This window comes from Somniosus microcephalus, chromosome 4, assembly GCF_052327205.1.
Source record: "Somniosus microcephalus isolate GS21.2 chromosome 4, FLI_Smic_1.0, whole genome shotgun sequence".
NCBI lineage: Eukaryota > Metazoa > Chordata > Chondrichthyes > Squaliformes > Somniosidae > Somniosus > Somniosus microcephalus.
The window spans coordinates 70,774,012-70,791,946 of NC_140990.1; the positions used below are offsets into that span (position 1 = coordinate 70,774,012).

At 46.5% G+C, this 17,935-nt stretch overlaps 1 protein-coding gene across 1 annotated transcript in view; it reads right to left on the reverse strand.

The window, feature by feature from the left end:
- The window catches only part of LOC147119171 (uncharacterized), a 169,253-nt gene extending 152,375 nt beyond the window's left edge, over positions 1 to 16,878 (reverse strand). Inside the window, exon 1 of the mRNA XM_085984043.1 lies at positions 16,825 to 16,878. Within this exon, the coding sequence (XP_085840169.1) occupies positions 16,825 to 16,878 (54 nt within the window). The remainder of the gene's footprint in view (positions 1 to 16,824) is intronic.
- Between the last annotated feature and the right edge of the window lie 1,057 nt (positions 16,879 to 17,935).

Here is a 17,935-nt window from a genome sequence, read left to right on the forward strand (position 1 = left end):
ATGAATTGTGCATGAGATGGCCATGTGTATTGTAATGTATAAAAATGTAGTGTTTGCTGTACCTATTTGGAAAGGTCTGGCTAAGACAGAGCAGACTGTTTCCCCATCGGTGTAATAAAAACAACTTGACTCTTATGTTCATTAATAAATAGACATTCTTATTATGAACACAGCTAGCTTTTGCTAGTTACTTTATTGAGCACATGTGGACTAGGTACAGTATCTGTAGAGGCTTCCATCTTGACTGCTGCCTTGTGGGTAGCCTAGTGCCTCATGGGTAATGTAGTCTTAATATATATACAGCTGGGTAGTGTAGTCTTATATACAGCTCTACACAGCTCTACGGCTCCACCTAGTGTCCACTGTAGAATGACATGTTATTGATCATTACATCCCCCTTTCTTTGAGGTTTAACAAAATCAATATCAATCAACTTTCAAGAAAACAATAAAGATAATATCAGTAACACTTTTGTTAGTGCTCTATAAACATAAACATTTTCAAAACAGTCAACACATTTTCAAAGCTTTACATTGTACTCAAAGATTAAGTCTATCAGGCTCTTTTACTTTGTGGATCTTCTCAACACGGGTAAGTCTGATGTGTCTTCATGAGATTGTTCTGGTGGTGAATGACAAGATGCAGTTGCGGCATTGTCACCAATCTGGTCTTGAATAGTCTCTTGTGTTTTTAGGAGGGAACGGCGGTTCCTCCTGAGAATCTGTCCTTCCTCAGTTCTAACAGTGTATGACCTTGGTCCTACTTCCTCAAGAACTGTAGCTTTCCTGTTCCATGCATCTGGATCCTCAATCCTGACAACATCATCCCTTGTCAATGGTTTTAGAGTTTTGGATGGCTTGTCATAGTATGATTTCTGTTTCAGCTTTAACAGTTGAAGTCTCTGTCTCAGTTCCTCACTTTGCTGTTCTTTTGCACAGCAGGGTAGCGTGGTGCGCAACTTGCGACCCATTAGTAGTTCAGCAGGTGAAGAACCACAGTCTAAAGGTGAGGCTCGGTAGCTCAGTAGGGCGAGATAAGGATCAGACTTGCTTTCTGTCGCTTTCTTCAGTAGCTGCTTGAGAACTTGAACACCTTTCTCTGCCTTACCATTTGACTGAGCATACAAAGGACTGGATGTGATGTGCTGAAAGTCATAATGTGCTGCAAACTGTTGCCACTCCTTACAGTTGAAGCACGGACCATTGTCGCTAATGGCAATCCTGGGAATTCCATGTCTGGCGAAGATGGATTTCACATGCATTATGACACTGCTTGCTGTGGTGCTTGAGAGCAGCGCCATCACAGGATAGTTAGAATAGTAGTCAATCACTATTAGATAGTCTTTACCATTTAAATGAAAAAGGTCCATACCAACCTTTTGCCATGCTGCTGTTGGTATGTCAGCTACTATCATTGGTTCCTTTGCTTGTTTGTTTTGGTGTTTCTGACATGTCTCACATTTGCCTATCATGTTCTCAATGTCCTTATTTGTGCCAGGCCAATAAACAGCGTCTCTTGCTCTCCTTTTGCATTTTTCAATTCTGAGGTGTCCCTCATGAATCCTTTTGAGCATGTCTTGACGTAGAGCCTGTGGAATGACTATTCTGTTCTGTTTTAGTAATAGTCCACTTGCGACACTCAATTCTGACCTTATGTGAAAATATTTTGGACAGGAACCTTTTGGCCAACCATGATGAATGTTCTCTATTACTGTTTGTAATACTGTATCTTTTACTGTTTCTTCTGCTATTTGCTTTGATTTTGTGTCTGACACAGGCAGCGCAGCAGTGACCATACTCACATGAACATCCACGTCTTCTTCAGTAGAGCTCACATGACTCATTGTGGGTGCTCGGGATAGTGCATCTGCTAACACTATGTATTTGCCTGGTGTGTAGATCAGTTCAAAGTCATATCTTTGCAGCTTCATCATGAGTTGTTGAATCCTTGGAGACATCTCATTCAGGTTTTTTTTTATGATGGCAACCAGAGGGCTGTGGTCTGTCTCAACTGTGAAGGTGGGAAGTCCATATATGTAGCCATGAAACTTTTCTCGTCTAACTACCAAGCCGAGACATTCCTTTTCAATCTGGGCATATCGACACTCAGTATCAGTCATAGACCTGGAGGCATAGGCAACAGGCTTCCAATCTTCACCCTCTGCTTGTAGCAAGACCGCACCTAGGCCATCTTTTGATGCATCCATTGACACTTTGATTCTTTTTGTTGGGTCAAAGAAGATGAGTACAGGTGTGGTTGTCAGCACTGTTTTGAGGTTTATCCACTCTTGTTCATGTCTTTCTGTCCATGCGAACTCATTTGTTTTATGTAGCAGGCCTCGCAGACAGGCTGTCTTGGCTGACAAGTTAGGAATGAACTTTCCAATGAAGTTTATCATCCCCATGATGCGTAGCACTCCTTTTTTGTCAGTGGGTCGGGGCATTTTGAGTATGGCGTTTACTTTTTCCATATCTGGCTCTATTCCTTTACCAGATAGATTATCTCCTAGGAAAGTGACTTCCTGGACGCCAAACTGACACTTGGCTTTGTTGAGCTTCAGTCCATTCCGGCGTATGCTCTTTAGCACTTTAGTCAGTCTCTCATTGTGTTCTTTCAGTGTGGAGCCCCAGATGATGATGTCATCAACATAGACCCAAACTCCTTCCAGACCTTCAATTATGTGTTCCATCGCTCTATGAAAGATTTCAGATGCAGATATTATCCCGAAAGGCATTCTGAGGAAACAATACCTGCCAAATGGTGTGTTGAAGGTACAGTATTTGGTGCTCTCTTCATCCAGTTTTAGTTGCCAAAATCCTTGTGAGCCATCGAGCTTTGTAAAGTACCTGGCACCTGACATTTCACTGGTGATTTCTTCTCGCTTGGGAATCTGGTAGTGTTCACGTTTTATGTTTGCATTTAAGTCCTTTGGATCCATGCATATTCTTAGATCATTGTTCTTTTTCTTTACACATACCATGGAGTTAACCCAGTCTGTTGGCTCTTCGACTTTCCTGATGACTCCTAGTGTGGTCATTCTGTCCAGTTCATTCTTGAGCCGGTCACGCAGGGGTGCTGGAACTCTTCGTGGAGCATGTACCACTGGCTGAGCATCCTGCTTTAGCTGGATCTTGTAAGTGAATGGTAGAACTCCAAATCCTTTGAACACATCCTGGAAATTATTCACTACAGAATCCACCAAGTCATCTGGTCTGCTTATGGCACAGTTTATATGGTAGACTCTTTTGACCAGTTCTAAGTCCTCACAAGCTTTGTCACCCAGTAGTGAATCAAGCCTTTCAGCCTCAACAGAAAACATGAGATGATGCATTTTGTCTTTGACTGTCACTTTAAGTCTGCATACACCTAAGCTATCTATTTTCTGTCCATTATAGTCCTTCAGTAGTACTGACTTTTTCTGTATTTTGGGCTTTTCTTTCATATTGTTAATGTCACTCATACTGATTAAGTTTGCTTTTGCCCCAGTGTCTAGTTTCAAGGTAACTAATGCTCCATTTATCTGCAGTGGGATCATCCATTTGTCCTCTTTTACTGCATTAACTTTATGTTCAGCATTGTCCATTTCTGAGGGCTGCACATTTTCTGTATCCTTTTTGATATTGTCACATGACACCATTCCTACAAAAAATGTCTCACTTAAATCAGTGTCCTCAATTACATTAACTCGTTGCCCTTTCTTAGTTTGCACTTTTGAAAAGCATTGTTTGGCAAAGTGATTCTTTCCATTACACTTTGTGCACATTTTTCCAAACGCTGGGCATTGTCTTAACTGGTGTTTGTAACCACAGCGTTTACAATTAAAAATTTCATCCTCCGATTGCTTTTCATTTCTGTTCTGCCCATGTTTCTTCCCCTTATAGGACACAGCACCGACAGCAGCATTATCACTCATTACAATCGCATCATTATTGATTTCACTGAAAGTCTTTGCATGCTTTTGAGCTAGCTCGCTGGCTTGGCATATTTTCACCGCATTTTCCAAATTTAGTTCGGTTTCTCTCAACAGACGTTCCCTGACTTTTTTATCATGAATACCAAACACAATCTGGTCACGAATCATGGATGCTTTGAGCTCAGAGAAATTACATGTCTGTGCTTTCAGTTTCAGATCAGTTATAAAGCTATCAAAAGTCTCATTTTGCTGCTGTGTCCGAGAACAGAAGATGTATCTTTCATAGGTCTCATTCTTTTTGGGAGAGCAATGTGCATCAAATTTTTTTAGCACATCTTCTAATTTTTCTCTGTTCTCCACTGGATTAAATACAAATGTATTAAATACCTCTATCGCCTGTGGGCCTGCAACCGTAAGCAGCAACACTATCTTCCTTGCGTCTGGCTTCGTACCGAATCCGATGGCTGCAATGTAGAGTTTGAATTGTTGTTTAAGAGTCTGCCAATTGTAGTCGATGTTTCCTGTGAGTTTCAAACACTCTGGTGGCTTCAAATTTTCCATGTCGCTTTTCACAATTTTCAGCAGATCTTCACAACCCTGGTACCATCTTACGTTCATTAATAAATAGACATTCTTATTATGAACACAGCTAGCTTTTGCTAGTTACTTTATTGAGCACATGTGGACTAGGTACAGTATCTGTAGAGGCTTTCATCTTGACTGCTGCCTTGTGGGTAGCCTAGTGCCTCATGGGTAATGTAGTCTTAATATATATACAGCTGGGTAGTGTAGTCTTATATACAGCTCTACACAGCTCTACGGCTCCACCTAGTGTCCACTATAGAATGACATGTTATTGATCATTACATTGACTATCGATCTAAAACTTGTGTCGAGTGTTGGTTTAAAATACTCCACAACAATTGGCGTCACGAACAGGATTTGAACCTGTGCGGGGATAGACAGTATACATTGACCAGGGTCCCGCAGGGGTTCCACAACAGTCCAAATATATTCCACCGTGTACTAAGTCAAGCCTTAGACGGGTTAGACCTATCAAAGTACCAGAGCGCCCTACTCCAATATATCGATGACATAATGTGTAGTGGCGCTTCTTAGTTTCCAAACAGGCAGCCACTGAGCTGTGGGGCTGTTAACAATGAGTAGACGCGTGTCGAAATAAAACGTTCCCAAACGTAGCTTTGTCTTTTAAACTGTTTACTATAACACTTCACAAACGGAATTACAAAGCAAACACGTATAAACGAACACGGTCAAAACTGTATTGCTCCAAACCTCACAACTTCTGCCTCCTTCAGCCACGTGGAGTTTAAACTGTAAAATGGCTGCAAACCATGTGTGGCTTAGGGACTGTACCATTGTGGCAGGAATGAAGGGGGTGTCTCGGACTATACTACTGGAGCAAGAAAATAGGGGGTTTCTTAATACAATAAGTTAATCAGGTAAATTAACTGTATTATGCTATTTAACCAATATTTTAAAGTATTTTCTTAAGCTTTTATGGCTCTTACATTCCGGCCCCTAATTGACTAGGCACATGAAGCGTATCAATTACTCAAACATTAAGAGTCATAAACTAATGAGTTCAACATATTTACAATATAAGTGTCCACTTTTTTCGTTCAGGAACTTTTCACGCTGCTTCTTGTAGCAGGCAGAGCTTTGTGATCGGTCTTTCCAGGGTACTGGTCTTGGTTTGCAAACAAACGCGATGAACGATGCCTCTGGAGTCTGGCATGGTCTTAATTATTTTTCCCATCAACCAAGAATTTCTAGGGGCTGAATCATCCATGATTAAGACAATGTCTCCGACAATGAAGTTCCTCTTTATTTTGGACCATTTTTGACGCTCCTGTAGCAGAGGTAAGTATTCTCTTGTCCATCTGGTCCAGAAAAGGTCTGACATATACTGAACTTGCCTCCACTTCCGACGGGCATACAGATCTTCCTTTTTGAAGACTCCCGGGGGCATGGCTGGCTGTGTTTTCAACAACAACAGGTGGTTCGGAGTCAGGGCTTCGAGGTCATTGGGATCATCTGATGTCTTAGTTATCGGTCGGTCATTAATGATGGCTTCGACCTCGCACAGAACGGTTTGGAGTCCCTCGTCGTCGTCGTACAGAACTGAGTAGTTTTCTTACGGTGCATATCTGTCTTTCCCAGACACCTCCATGGTGGGATGCAGCCGGAGGATTGAAGATCCACTTAATTCCTGTTTGCATCATGGCTTCCTGTATTTTAAGCCGATTCCAACCTTCAATAGCTTCCCGTAGTTCTCTCGCCGCTCCGACGAAATTAGTGCCATTATCAGAACGCATAATGGACACCTGTCCTCTTCTACAGACAAAGCGCCGCAAGGCGTTAATACAGGAATCAGTGTCAAGCATGTGTGCCACCTCAATATGAACTGCTCTGATGGTCAAACAAGTGAAAAGCACACCATATCTCTTGACAAGGCTCCGTCCTTGCTTTACCTCGAAAGGCCCGAAATAGTCCACCCCTACGTTTGTAAATGGGGGCTTGTCTGGTAACAAATGGTCTTCAGGCAGGTCTGCCATTTTCTGCTCCCCAGCTCTAGCGTGTAACCGTCTGCAAACAATGCATTCAGAGAGTATTTTTCTTATTACAGAATTAGCTCCTGGAATCCAGTATCTTTGTCTTAGCTTCGCAAGCACGTGATTCCTCCCACTGTGTCCAATACTCTGGTGTATATGCTGAAGAATGAGAGTAGCAACCCGGAGGTCCTTAGAAAGGATTGCAGGATGCTTGGCCTCCTCTGGCATAGCAGATTTGCTTAGTCTCCCTCCCACCCTCAGTACTCCATCTTGCAGTGTAGGGTCCAGCTTGTAGATATGACTACCTTTCTTGATTGGAGTATTTCGCTGTAAAGCTTCGATTTCTTCTGGGTATCTTTGTCTTTGACTGAAGCAAACTATCTCCATCTCAGCCTTGGCCAAATCCTCCACGGTCAATGAATTCTTACCCAATGTGGTCTTGTGCTGATGCATATACTGCTGTAGAAGCATTCTCTGCTTATCGGGGTTACTTTCAGACTGACTGATAGTGGCTCGGTACTCTTTTCTCTTACCGCTCAGGTGTAGCAGCAACTCTTTCAACCTTAGAAACCATGCAACTGCTTTCCTCAACTGGTGCCATCCTGAGAGATGGTTAACAAGCTTGTTCACTGTGTCAAAGTTCTCTTTCGTAGTTATGAGATTTACTGTGACTGATCTCTTGACTTCGACGTCGTCTTCAGCAATCTGACTTGGCATATCTGGTCTTTCTGGCCATGATCTCTCTGTTTCCAGCAGATAACTTGGGCCTTGTATCCAAGTTTCACTCCTCATGAAGTTTTCAGCCTTCAATCCCCGTGAGGCTTGATCTGCTGGGTTTAATGAGGTGTTTACATACCTCCATTGAGATGGTTGTGTAGCTTCTCTAATGGATGAGATTCTGTTTGCTACGAAGGTCTTGAAGCGTATCTTCTCATTATATACTTCAGCACCGTCGTGCTATCCGTCCAGAAGACAGATTCTTCTAGTGGGAGCTGTAACTCTTTCCGCATCACCTGGTCAACTTTAACTGCAACAACCGCTGCCATCAACTCCAGTCTCGGGATGGTGACCTGCTTCAGCGGAGCCACCCTGGATTTCCCCATGAGGAAGGTACAATGTTTCTGGCCCTGTTGATTTGTCAGCAAGAGGTAAGTAGCCGTGCCATAGCCGTCCTCACTGGCGTTCGAGAAATGATGTAGTTGAGCCGTCTTTGTAACTCCAAAACTCACGGGCTTGATGCATCTACTGACGTTGAAGCTAGAAAGTTGTTGCAAATCTGTCAACCATCTGTGCCATCTCTGAGCTTGACCTTCTGGGATATCTTCATCCCATCCTCTCTTGTCTCTACACAGCTCTCGTAGCATCAGCTTCACCGGCAGAATGAGTGGTGCCGGGAATCCAAGAGGGTCGTAGATGGAACTGACCATGGAGAGAATCCCTCGTCTTGTGGATGGTCTTTCGTTCACCATTATCCTGAAGTTGAACGTGTCTGACTCAATGCACCATTGTACACCAAGAGCTCTCTCGATAGGAAGGACATCGTGGCTCAGGTCCAGATCTTTGACTTCAGTGGCTCTTTCCTTTTCTGGGATAGAAGCTAGAACTGCTCTGCTGTTGCTTATCCACTTAGTCAGATGGAATCCTCCATTCGAACACAGAGTTCTAAGATCTCTTGACAGTGTGATGGCATCGTCTTCTGTTGACACGGACTTCAGACAGTCATCGACATAAAAGTTTCTGAAGATTGTCTCCACAGCCTCTGATGGTGCTTTGCCTTTGCCATCTTCTGCAGTTTTTCTGAGAGCGTAGCTTGCACAGCTGGGAGATGATGTGGCTCTGAACAAGTGTACGGCCATTCTACATTCCACCATCGCTTGACTAACGTCGCCATCTGGCCACCAAAGGAAACGCAGAAGATCAGCATCTTCATCAGGGATTCTGACTTGGTAGAACATTGATTCTATGTCTGCCATCATGGCAACGAGCTCTTGTCTAAACCTAGTCAAGACGCCAATGAGGGTATTAGTAAGATCAGGACCTTGAAGCAGCTGGTCATTCAGTGAAGTTCCTCTGAATGAGGCGGCGCAGTCAAACACTACACGGATCTTTTTCTTCTTTGGGTGATACACACCGTGATGAGGAATGTACCAGACCCTTCCATCGTCTCTGTTCAACTGTTCCTCGGGCACTTTTACAGCATAGCCTTTCGCTATGATGTTTCTCATGAAGCCTTTGTAGTCTTCGTGAAAGTCGGGGTTCTTGTTCAGCTTTCTCTTTAGACTGATGGCGCGTTGCTCTGCTATGCAGCGATTGTTCGGCATCTTCGTGGTCTGTCTTCTCAGTGGCAAACCAATGTGATAGTGGCCATCAATGAACTGTGTCGACCTTGTCATCAAATCCATGAACTGATGGTCTTCTTGTGACATCTCTGTCTTTTCCTCACAGCTGCGTTCTGAAAAGTCTGCGTTGAACTGCTGTATCAACAGCTCTTCAATGCTTGCGATAGAGATGCGATTAACTGTGACATTTTGTCGTTCCTCCTTGTTCGACTTGTTGCCATCATCTCTCCTTACCGGTCCATTGACTACCCATCCAAGGGCTGTCCTGACGGCGTAGGGTCTGTCATCCTTGCTGTTTATCACCTGCCATGGCTCCATAGTTTTGTAGGCATTGGTTCCAATTAATAGGCCAATTTCTGCTTCAATGTATGGGAGACGCACCTTTTCTAGGTAAGGCCATCTATCCACATCCTTCTGCAGGGCTAAGTTCCCTATTCTAACAGGAATCTCCCTCTGTGTGAAAACATTAGGCAGGTCTATGAAGTCCTTCTCTTCAAGTCCACACACTTCTAAGTCTGTCAGGATATAACTTTGCATTGACTTCTCATGACCCATGGTGCGTAATAGGATTTCTGTTCTTCTGCCTCTAACGTTCAGCTGTCGCATGAGTGATTCTGTGCAGAACGTTGCTGAACTACCTGGATCCATGAAGGCGTAAGTCTCCACAAGCTTCTCGCTCCTCTTAGACTTGATCTTTACTGGTACGATGGCAAGAATACAATCACTGTCACCGGCCCCAGTGAGTCCACAAGTCTCTGGTTCTAGCGACACCAGAGCACTTGAAACAACCTTCTCGTCGGTATTGTTTTCTTCACTCTTCTAAGAGACTTGTTCTTCTTTATGGATATGCAGCAGACTGGGATGTTTCCAAGTGCACTCTCTGCATGTTGTTCTTTGCTTACAGTTTCTACTCAGGTGCCCCTGAGAGAGACATCCAAAACATAGGCCGTTGTACTTCAGGAATTCGATTCTGTCCTTATGTGGCTGTGCTTTGATGTCGCTGCAGAAATCCAATGTATGATTCTTCTGGCAGAATAAGCATGGCTTCTGAAAGGCATTAGCAGGCGTCACTGTGCTGCTCTTTTTGGGAGATGAGTTCTAGGGCCTTTCTTCCTCGGCCTGAGTGACGATAGTTGCAAAGCTGCTTCCCCTGGAACCACCTTTCCTGAGAGTCTTTGATTCAACAGGCTTGGCTTTCACTCTTCCATTGGTGGTCGGGCTGGCATCCTGGATGTTTCCAAACAATGGGTCCCTAGCAATTTTAGCCTGTTTGTCTATGAAATTCACTAAGTCTGCAAACCTGGCTCTACTTTTCCGTCTCTCCATTATCTCAAAGGCTGTTCTTCTCCATTGTTCTCTCATCCTGTAAGGAAGCTTAGAGATGACGATTCTCATAGTCGTAGGATTGTCCATCTCTTCCATGAATTCAACATCCTCCATGGTGTTGCGACATCCTATGAGGAAAAGAACATATGCGTTCAATGCCTCTCCGTCCTCCGATCTGATCTGTGGCCACTTGGTAGCCTTTTCAATATATGCAGTGGCTATCTTCAGCTCGTTACCATAGTGCTCCTGCAGCAACTTCCTGGCTTCTATGTATCCCCGGTCCAGTCTCATGTGTTCACAGCTTCTGACCAGGTCTTGTGGTTTACCACTGGTGTGCTGTCCCAGGTAGTACAACTTATCACTGCTGCTCTCTGTTTTGGAGTCAATGGCTTGTTCAAAGGATCTGATGAAGGGCTTATACTTGAGTGGGTCGCCTTGGAACACTGGTATGTCTCTTTGAGGGAGTCGAAACAGATTCTGTTGTTTTACAAGCATCTCTGTAATTTCGTTCTGACGTTGCATCACTCGGTATAGGCTTCTCCCTGTGTCTTCAGGCCTCTGGTGGTCATCAGCAGGGTCTAGTCTAGACCGTCTGACATCTGGGGTAGCATCACGTGCTCCTGTTAGTGGAGAGGCCACTCTTCCACGCTGTAATGCCAGGGGATTGCCTTCGGACTCTCTTGTAACTCTTGAAGGTGCCCTGGATCCAACTCTATGTGACAACATTGACTGGCAGTATTCGCTCCCGCCATCCCGTGAGCCTTCATAATCTTCATACGCACTCAACCTGGCGTCTGAGACCGCGATAGCTGTTTTTATCTCCAGCTGTTCTTTCTTTGCCTGCACCTGGGCCTGTTGGGCCTGCAGTTGGGCCTGTTGGGCCTGCACTTGGGCCTGCAGTTGGGCCTGTTGGGCCTGTTGGGCCTGCAGTTGGGCCTCTTGGACCTGCAGTTGGGCCTCTTCCCGTTCAAGAGCTTGCTTCTCCGCTAAAGATGCTGCGCGCGCCATGAACGCCGCCCGTTCAACCTCCTCTCTCATGCGTCGCGACGAGCTTGTGGTAGAAGCGACTGACCTGCGTCCAGAAACAGAGCTACCTTCTTTTCGATTTTTGCTTGGTCTGGCGGAAGTCTCTGAAATGCTATCGTCTGGTCCGACTTCATCGTCAACTTTATCTTTCTCTGCTGTATCAGCACCTTGACGAATCTTTAACATCCACTGTTCTGTGGCCTTGATATAGTCCTTAATGCTGGTTGATTTAAGATCAAACCAGTTGTGCTGATCAGCGTTTCCCTCTTCTTCAGACAGAAGTGCTAATACATCTTCATTGAGTACATTAAATTCTTCATGCAGCTTGGAGAAATCGTAATACATTATGGCCTAGAAATTCAGTGCCCTTAGCACCGATTTTGCGGCGCTAGAGGGCCTAGCGCTGCAATTGGCGCCGGTTCCTAAATTGCCTGGGGCCCTTCCGCGGCGGTAGACCGGTAGCGCTGCGCCGGCACCGATGACGTCATCGGTGTGCGCAGCGTCCCGGTTGCCGTGGTAACCCAGCCCCAAGCCGAAATTCAGTTGCAGCCGCCTCGCCAGTGGCAGCCGCAACTAAGACTCCGGCAAACGAGTGCTGCCGGAGTCTGCGCCGGCGCTTTAAGGAGGCGCGGCGGCCGGCCGCTTTCCCGCCGGCCGCCTGCCCGCAGCTCCCTCCCCGGACTTCTCCCCCCCCCCCGCGGAACAGATGCAAGCCCGGCACTTGTCCGAGGTGCCGGGCTCATTTTTGAGGACATTTGCGCGGGCCGCGGCCGGGTGCAGGCAGCTCCTCCTTAACGGAAGGAGGAGGCCTGCACTTCCCGAGCCTGCCGCACCGCAGCGGGCGCCGCAGCGCCGGAATAGCGCCGCAATGCGGCGCGTTGCGCCAGTTTTCAGGCGCTAAAACCCTTCAGTGGCGCCGGCAGCCGTTTGGGCGCGGCGCTACTGAATTTTTGGCGCGCGCAAAGTGACTTAGCGCCGGCGCTAACTTCCGGCGCTAAAGCCCTGGCGCAGCGCAAACTCAATTTCTAGGCCTATGTCTTCAGCTTTCTTAATATTAGCATTATCTTCCATGAGACGATCAATTATCTTCATTTTTCCAGTTATCTGAGCTAATTTAGCCTTCCTTGCACCTATGCTTCTATGTAACTTCTCTTTCATTGCCTTTGGGGGGAGCTTTATTTCCCTCTTTTGGCCAGCAATCCTTCTGGCTGGGGGAAGCTCCTGGCTCCGTAAGGCCTCGGCCATTTTACCCGCAGCTCTTATTTAGCTTCTCAATAGAATGAACAAAGCAAGTAACAGTCACTGTACCTTCGCTTTCTTATATTGTCGTCTGGCTCCGTGACCATTCATGTATACGTTCGCCGACGATTCCGTCCTTTCCTTCTTAGGGAGCAGTTTTTGACTAATGTAGTGGCGCTTCTTAGTTTCCAAACAGGCAGCCACTGAGCTGTGGGGCTGTTAACAACGAGTAGACGCGTGTCGAAATAAAACGTTCCCAAACGTAGCTTTGTCTTTTAAACTGTTTACTATAACACTTCACAAACGGAATTACAAAGCAAACACGTATAAACGAACACGGTCAAAAACTGTATTGCTCCAAACCTCACAACTTCTGCCTCCTTCAGCCACGTGGAGTTTAAACTGTAAAATGGCTGCATACCATGTGTGGCTTAGGGACTGTACCATTGTGGCAAGAATGAAGGGGGTGTCTCGGACTATACTACTGGAGCAAGAAAATAGGGGGTTTCTTAATACAATAAGTCAATCAGGTAAATTAACTGTATTATGCTATTTAACCAATATTTTAAAGTATTTTCTTAATCTTTTATGGCTCTTACATAATGATTGCATCAGATGATGCCAAAGGACACATGGGAGCAGTACTAGCCACCCTCCAGACACTTAAGAAAGCTGGCTTTAAATTGAAACCCAAAAAGGCACAGGTTGGACTGTCCAAAGTAAAGTATCTGGGGCACGAAATGAGCCAGGGGTATAAGGCACTCCCGCAGGAACAAAAGGCAGCCATAAAAGACATGCCAAGGCCAGTGACCGTCCGGGGAGTGAGGAAAGTGTTGGGACTGTTTAACTACTGCAGGAATTTTATATCAGACTTAGCAGGGAAAGCAGAGCCGATTCAATGGTTAGTTAAAGGGGGGGACCCACCACTGATAAGATAGAATGGGAATCGGAGCAGGACGAGGCTTATGCAAAATTAAAAGCAGCCCTGACGTCCACACCCGCACTAGGATTGCCAAATATAGTCAAACCATTCCATATATACTATAGTGTAGACGGGAACTTCTATAACGCTGTCGTCACCCAAGAGTATGGGGGAGATATGAGGCCAATTGCCTATTACTCCACCCAACAAACCCCCATGGCTAAAGGAATGGCGAGATGCGTGGCGGCCCTCGACTGCGCCACATGGGCAGTGCGGATATGCGAGCCCGTCACTATGTCAGGACAGCTGATATTACACACACAACACACAGTGTGGACCTGCTAAACACAGGCAAAATGAAGGCTGTATCAGACAGAAGGAGGGCGGCTTGGGAAGCAGTATTGATACCCAAGGACAGATTAGTCCAGATTATAAAGGGAACATAGAGTCAACCCCGCAGAGGGAATGCTATCAGAGGGTGAGGCACACGAGTGTCAGTTAGTATTCGAAGAAGAGGTCAGAGGAACCGTATAAGAATCGCCCCTTGAAAATCCCGAAAACTCCTTTTATGGAGATGGATCTCGCCGATTTATAAATGGGGAGCCACCCACTGGTTGGGCAGTCGTATCCGAGAACAGAGAAACAGTCGCAAAGGGAGGGCTTGAAGGAGGAACCTCAGCGCAGGTAGCAGAACTAGTGGCTCCCGCGGAAGCACTGAAATTGGCAAAAGGAAAACGAGTAAGTATATACACAGACAGTGGGTATGTGTTTGGGGTAGTGCATGATTATATGATAGCGTGGAATAGGAGAGGAAACATAGAAACATAGAAGATAGCAGCAGGAGTAGGCCATTCAGCCCCTCGAGCCTGCTCCGTCATTCAATGAGATCATGCCTGATCATCCAAATTCAGTACCCTGTCCCTGCCTTCTCCCCATATCCCTTGATCCCTTTAGCCTTAAAAAATATATCCAACTCCTTCTTGAATATATTTAATGAATTGGCCTCCACTGCCTTCTGTGGTAGAGAATTCCACAGGTTCACCACTCTCTGGGTGAAGAAATTCCTCCTCATCTCTGTCCTGAATGGCTTACCCCTTATCCTTAGACTGTGACCCCTGGTTCTGTACTCCCCGACCATCGGGAACATCCTTCCTGCATCCAGTCTGTCCAGTCCTGTAAGAATTTTATAAGTTTCAATCAGATCCCCTCTCATTTTTCTAAACTCCAGCGAGTATAAGCCCAATCGACCCAATCTCTCCTCATACGTCATTCCTGCCATCCCAGGTATCAGTCTGGTGAATCTTCGCTGCACTCCTTCCATGGCAAGAACATCCTTCCTCAGATAAGGCGACCAAAACTGCACACAATACTCAAGGTGTGGTCTCATCAAGGCCCTGTACAACTCATAGGCCTAGAAATTGGGTTTTGGCGCAGCGACGGCTTTAGCGCCGGAAGTTAGTGCCGGAGCTAAGTCGCACTGGGCGGGCCAAAAATTCACTAGTTCTGCGCCCAAACGGCTGCCGGCGCTGCTGAAAGCTGTTTGCGCCTGAAAACTGGCGCTACGCGCTGAATTGCGGCGCTATTCCGGCGCTGCGGCGCCCGCTGCGGTGCGGCAGGTTCGGGAAGTGCAGGCCTCCTCCTTCCCTTAAGAGGAGCTGCCTGCACCCGGCCGCGGCCCGCGAAAATCATTGTAAAAATGAGCCCGGCACCTCGGACAAGTGCCGGGCTTCCATCTGTCCCGGGGGGGGGGGGGGGAGAAGTCCGGGGAGGGAGCTGCGGCCAGGCGGCCGGCGGGAAAGCGGCCGGCCACCGTGGGGCCTTTAATGCGCCGGCGCAATGTCCAGTAAGGCACCTCTGCCAGAACGTTGCTTGCGGCTGCCACGGGCGAGGCGGCCGCAAGTCAATTTCGGAGTTCGGGCGGGTTACCATGGCAACCGGGACGCTGCGCACACCGATGACGTCATCGGTGCCAGCGCAGCGCTAACGGCATAACGCCGATTTAGGGACCCACTCAATTTCCAAACTGGCCATAACTCCGGCGCTAGGCCCTCTAGCGCCTCAAAAGCGGCGCTAAGCCTACCGAATTTCTAGGCCATAGAGTTATACAGCACAGAAAGAGGCCCTTCAGCCCATCGCATCCGCGCCGGCCATCAAGCCCTGTCTAATCTAATCCCATTTTCCAGCATTTGGTCCGTAGCCTTGTATGCTATGGCATTTCAAGTGCTCATCCAAATGCTTCTTGAATGTTGTGAGTGTTCCTGCATCTACCACCCTTTCAGGCAGTGAGTTCCAGTTTCCAACCACCCTCTGGGTGAAAAAGTTCTTCCTCAAATCCCCTCTAAACCTCCTGCCCCTTACCTTGAATCTATGCCCCCTTGTTATTGACCCCTCTATTAAGGGAAAAAGTTCCTTACTATCTACCCTATCTATGCCCCTCATAATTTTGTACACCTCAATCAGGTCCCCCCTCATCCTTCTCTGCTCCAAGGAAAACAACCCCAGCCTGTCCAGTCTTCCTTCATAGCTGAAGCGCTCCAGCCCAGGTAACATCCTGGTAAATCTCCTCTGCACCCTCTCCAAAGCAAGCACATCCTTCCTGTAGTGTGGCGACCAGAACTGCACACAGTATTCCAGCTGTGGCCTTAACAGCGTTTTGTACAGCTCCATCATAACCTCCCTGCTCTTATATTCTATGCCTCGGCTAATGAAGGTGATGCGCTATCAATTACTACAAAAGACTGAAGTTGAGTGAGTAACAAACAGGCTTTTATTACCAAAGAACGGAGCATGCCTCTCGTGGTTGCCTGGTATCCAAAAGTGCAGGGGGCTGCCGAACAGTCACCTTTATACCCGGCCATGAGGGTGGAGCCAGGGGCTGAGTCAGCTGAGGCATGCACAGACAAGTACAACAATGTGCAAGAGTGAACAACAGTGAACAACAGTGAACAACAATACTAACAACAGTGGTTTACCACAGAAGGCAAGTATCCCATATGCCTTTTTAACCACCTTATCCACCTGTTCTGCTGCCTTCAGGGATCTATGTACATGCACACCAAGGTCCCTCTGATCCTCTGTCTTTCCGAGGGTCTTACCATTCATTGTGTATTCCCTTGCCTTGTTAGTCCTCCCAAAATGCATCACCTCACACTTTTCAGGGTTTAATTCCATTTGCCACTGTTCCGCCCATCTGACCAACCCATCTATATCGTCCTGTAGCCTGAGGCTTCCCTCCTCGCTATTTACCACCCCACTAATTTTCGTGTCATCTGCAAACTTACTGATCATACCCTTTACATTCACATCCAAATCATTAATGTAGACCACAAACAGCAAGGGACCCAGCACCGATCCCTGCGGTACCCCACTGGACACAGGCTTCCAGTCACAAAAACAACCTTCCACCATCACACTCTGCCTTCTGCCACGAAGCCAGTTTTGGATCCAATGTGCCAAGGCACCCTGGATCCCATGGGCTCTTACCTTCCTGACCAGTCTCCTTTGCGGGACTTCTTCAAAAGCCTTACTGAAATCCATGTAAACCACATCCACTGCACTACCCTCATCCACACACCTAGTCACCCCCTCGAAAAATTCAATCAAATTGGTCAGACATGATCTTCCCTTGACAAAGCCATGCTGGCTATCCCTAATTAATCCTTGCCTCTCCAAGTGGAGACTAATTCTGTCCCTCAGAATTTTTTCCAATAATTGCCCTACCACTGATGTTAGGCTCACTGGCCTGTAATTCCCTGGTTTATCCCTACTACCCTTCTTGAATAATGGTTCTACATTAGCTGTTCTCCAGCCCTCTGGCACATCCCCTGTGGCCAGAGAGGTTCTGAAAATTTGTGTAGGAGCCCCTGCAATCTCCTCCTTTGCCTCACATAGTAGCCTGGGATACATCTCGTCCGGGCCTGGGGATTTATCCACTTTTAAGCCCGCTAAAATCGCTAGTACCTCCTCCCTCTCAATGCTAATATGTTTAAGTATATCACAGTCCCCCTGCCCGATTTCTATGTCTACATCGTCCTTCTCCATAGTGAACACAGATGCAAAAAATTCATTTAAAACCCCACCTACATCTTTCGGCTCTACACACAGATTGCCACTTTGGTCCCTAATGGGCCCTACTCTTTCCCTAGTTATCCTCTTGCCCTTAATATACTTATAAAACACCTTAGGATTTTCCTTTATTTTGCTCGCCAGTGTTACTTCATGGCCCCTCCTCGCTCTCCTAATTTGTTTTTTAAGTATCCCCCTGCACTTTTTATACTCCTCTAGGGCTTCCTCTGTTTTTAGTCCTTTGTATCCCTTGACATCCAAGGTTCCCTGGGGTTGTTGGTCCCACCCTTGACCTTTACGGGAACATGTTGCCATTGTACTCTCTCAATTTCTTTTCTGAAAGACTCCCATTGCTCCGATGTGGATTTTCCTTCAAGTAGCTGATCCCAGTCCACATTGGCCAGATCCTGCCTTATCATATTAAAAATGGCCTTCCCCCAATTTAGAACCTTTATTTCCGGTCCATCCTTGTCCTTTTCCATGACTACCTTAAATCTCACTGAATTATGGTCACTGTCACCAATGTGCT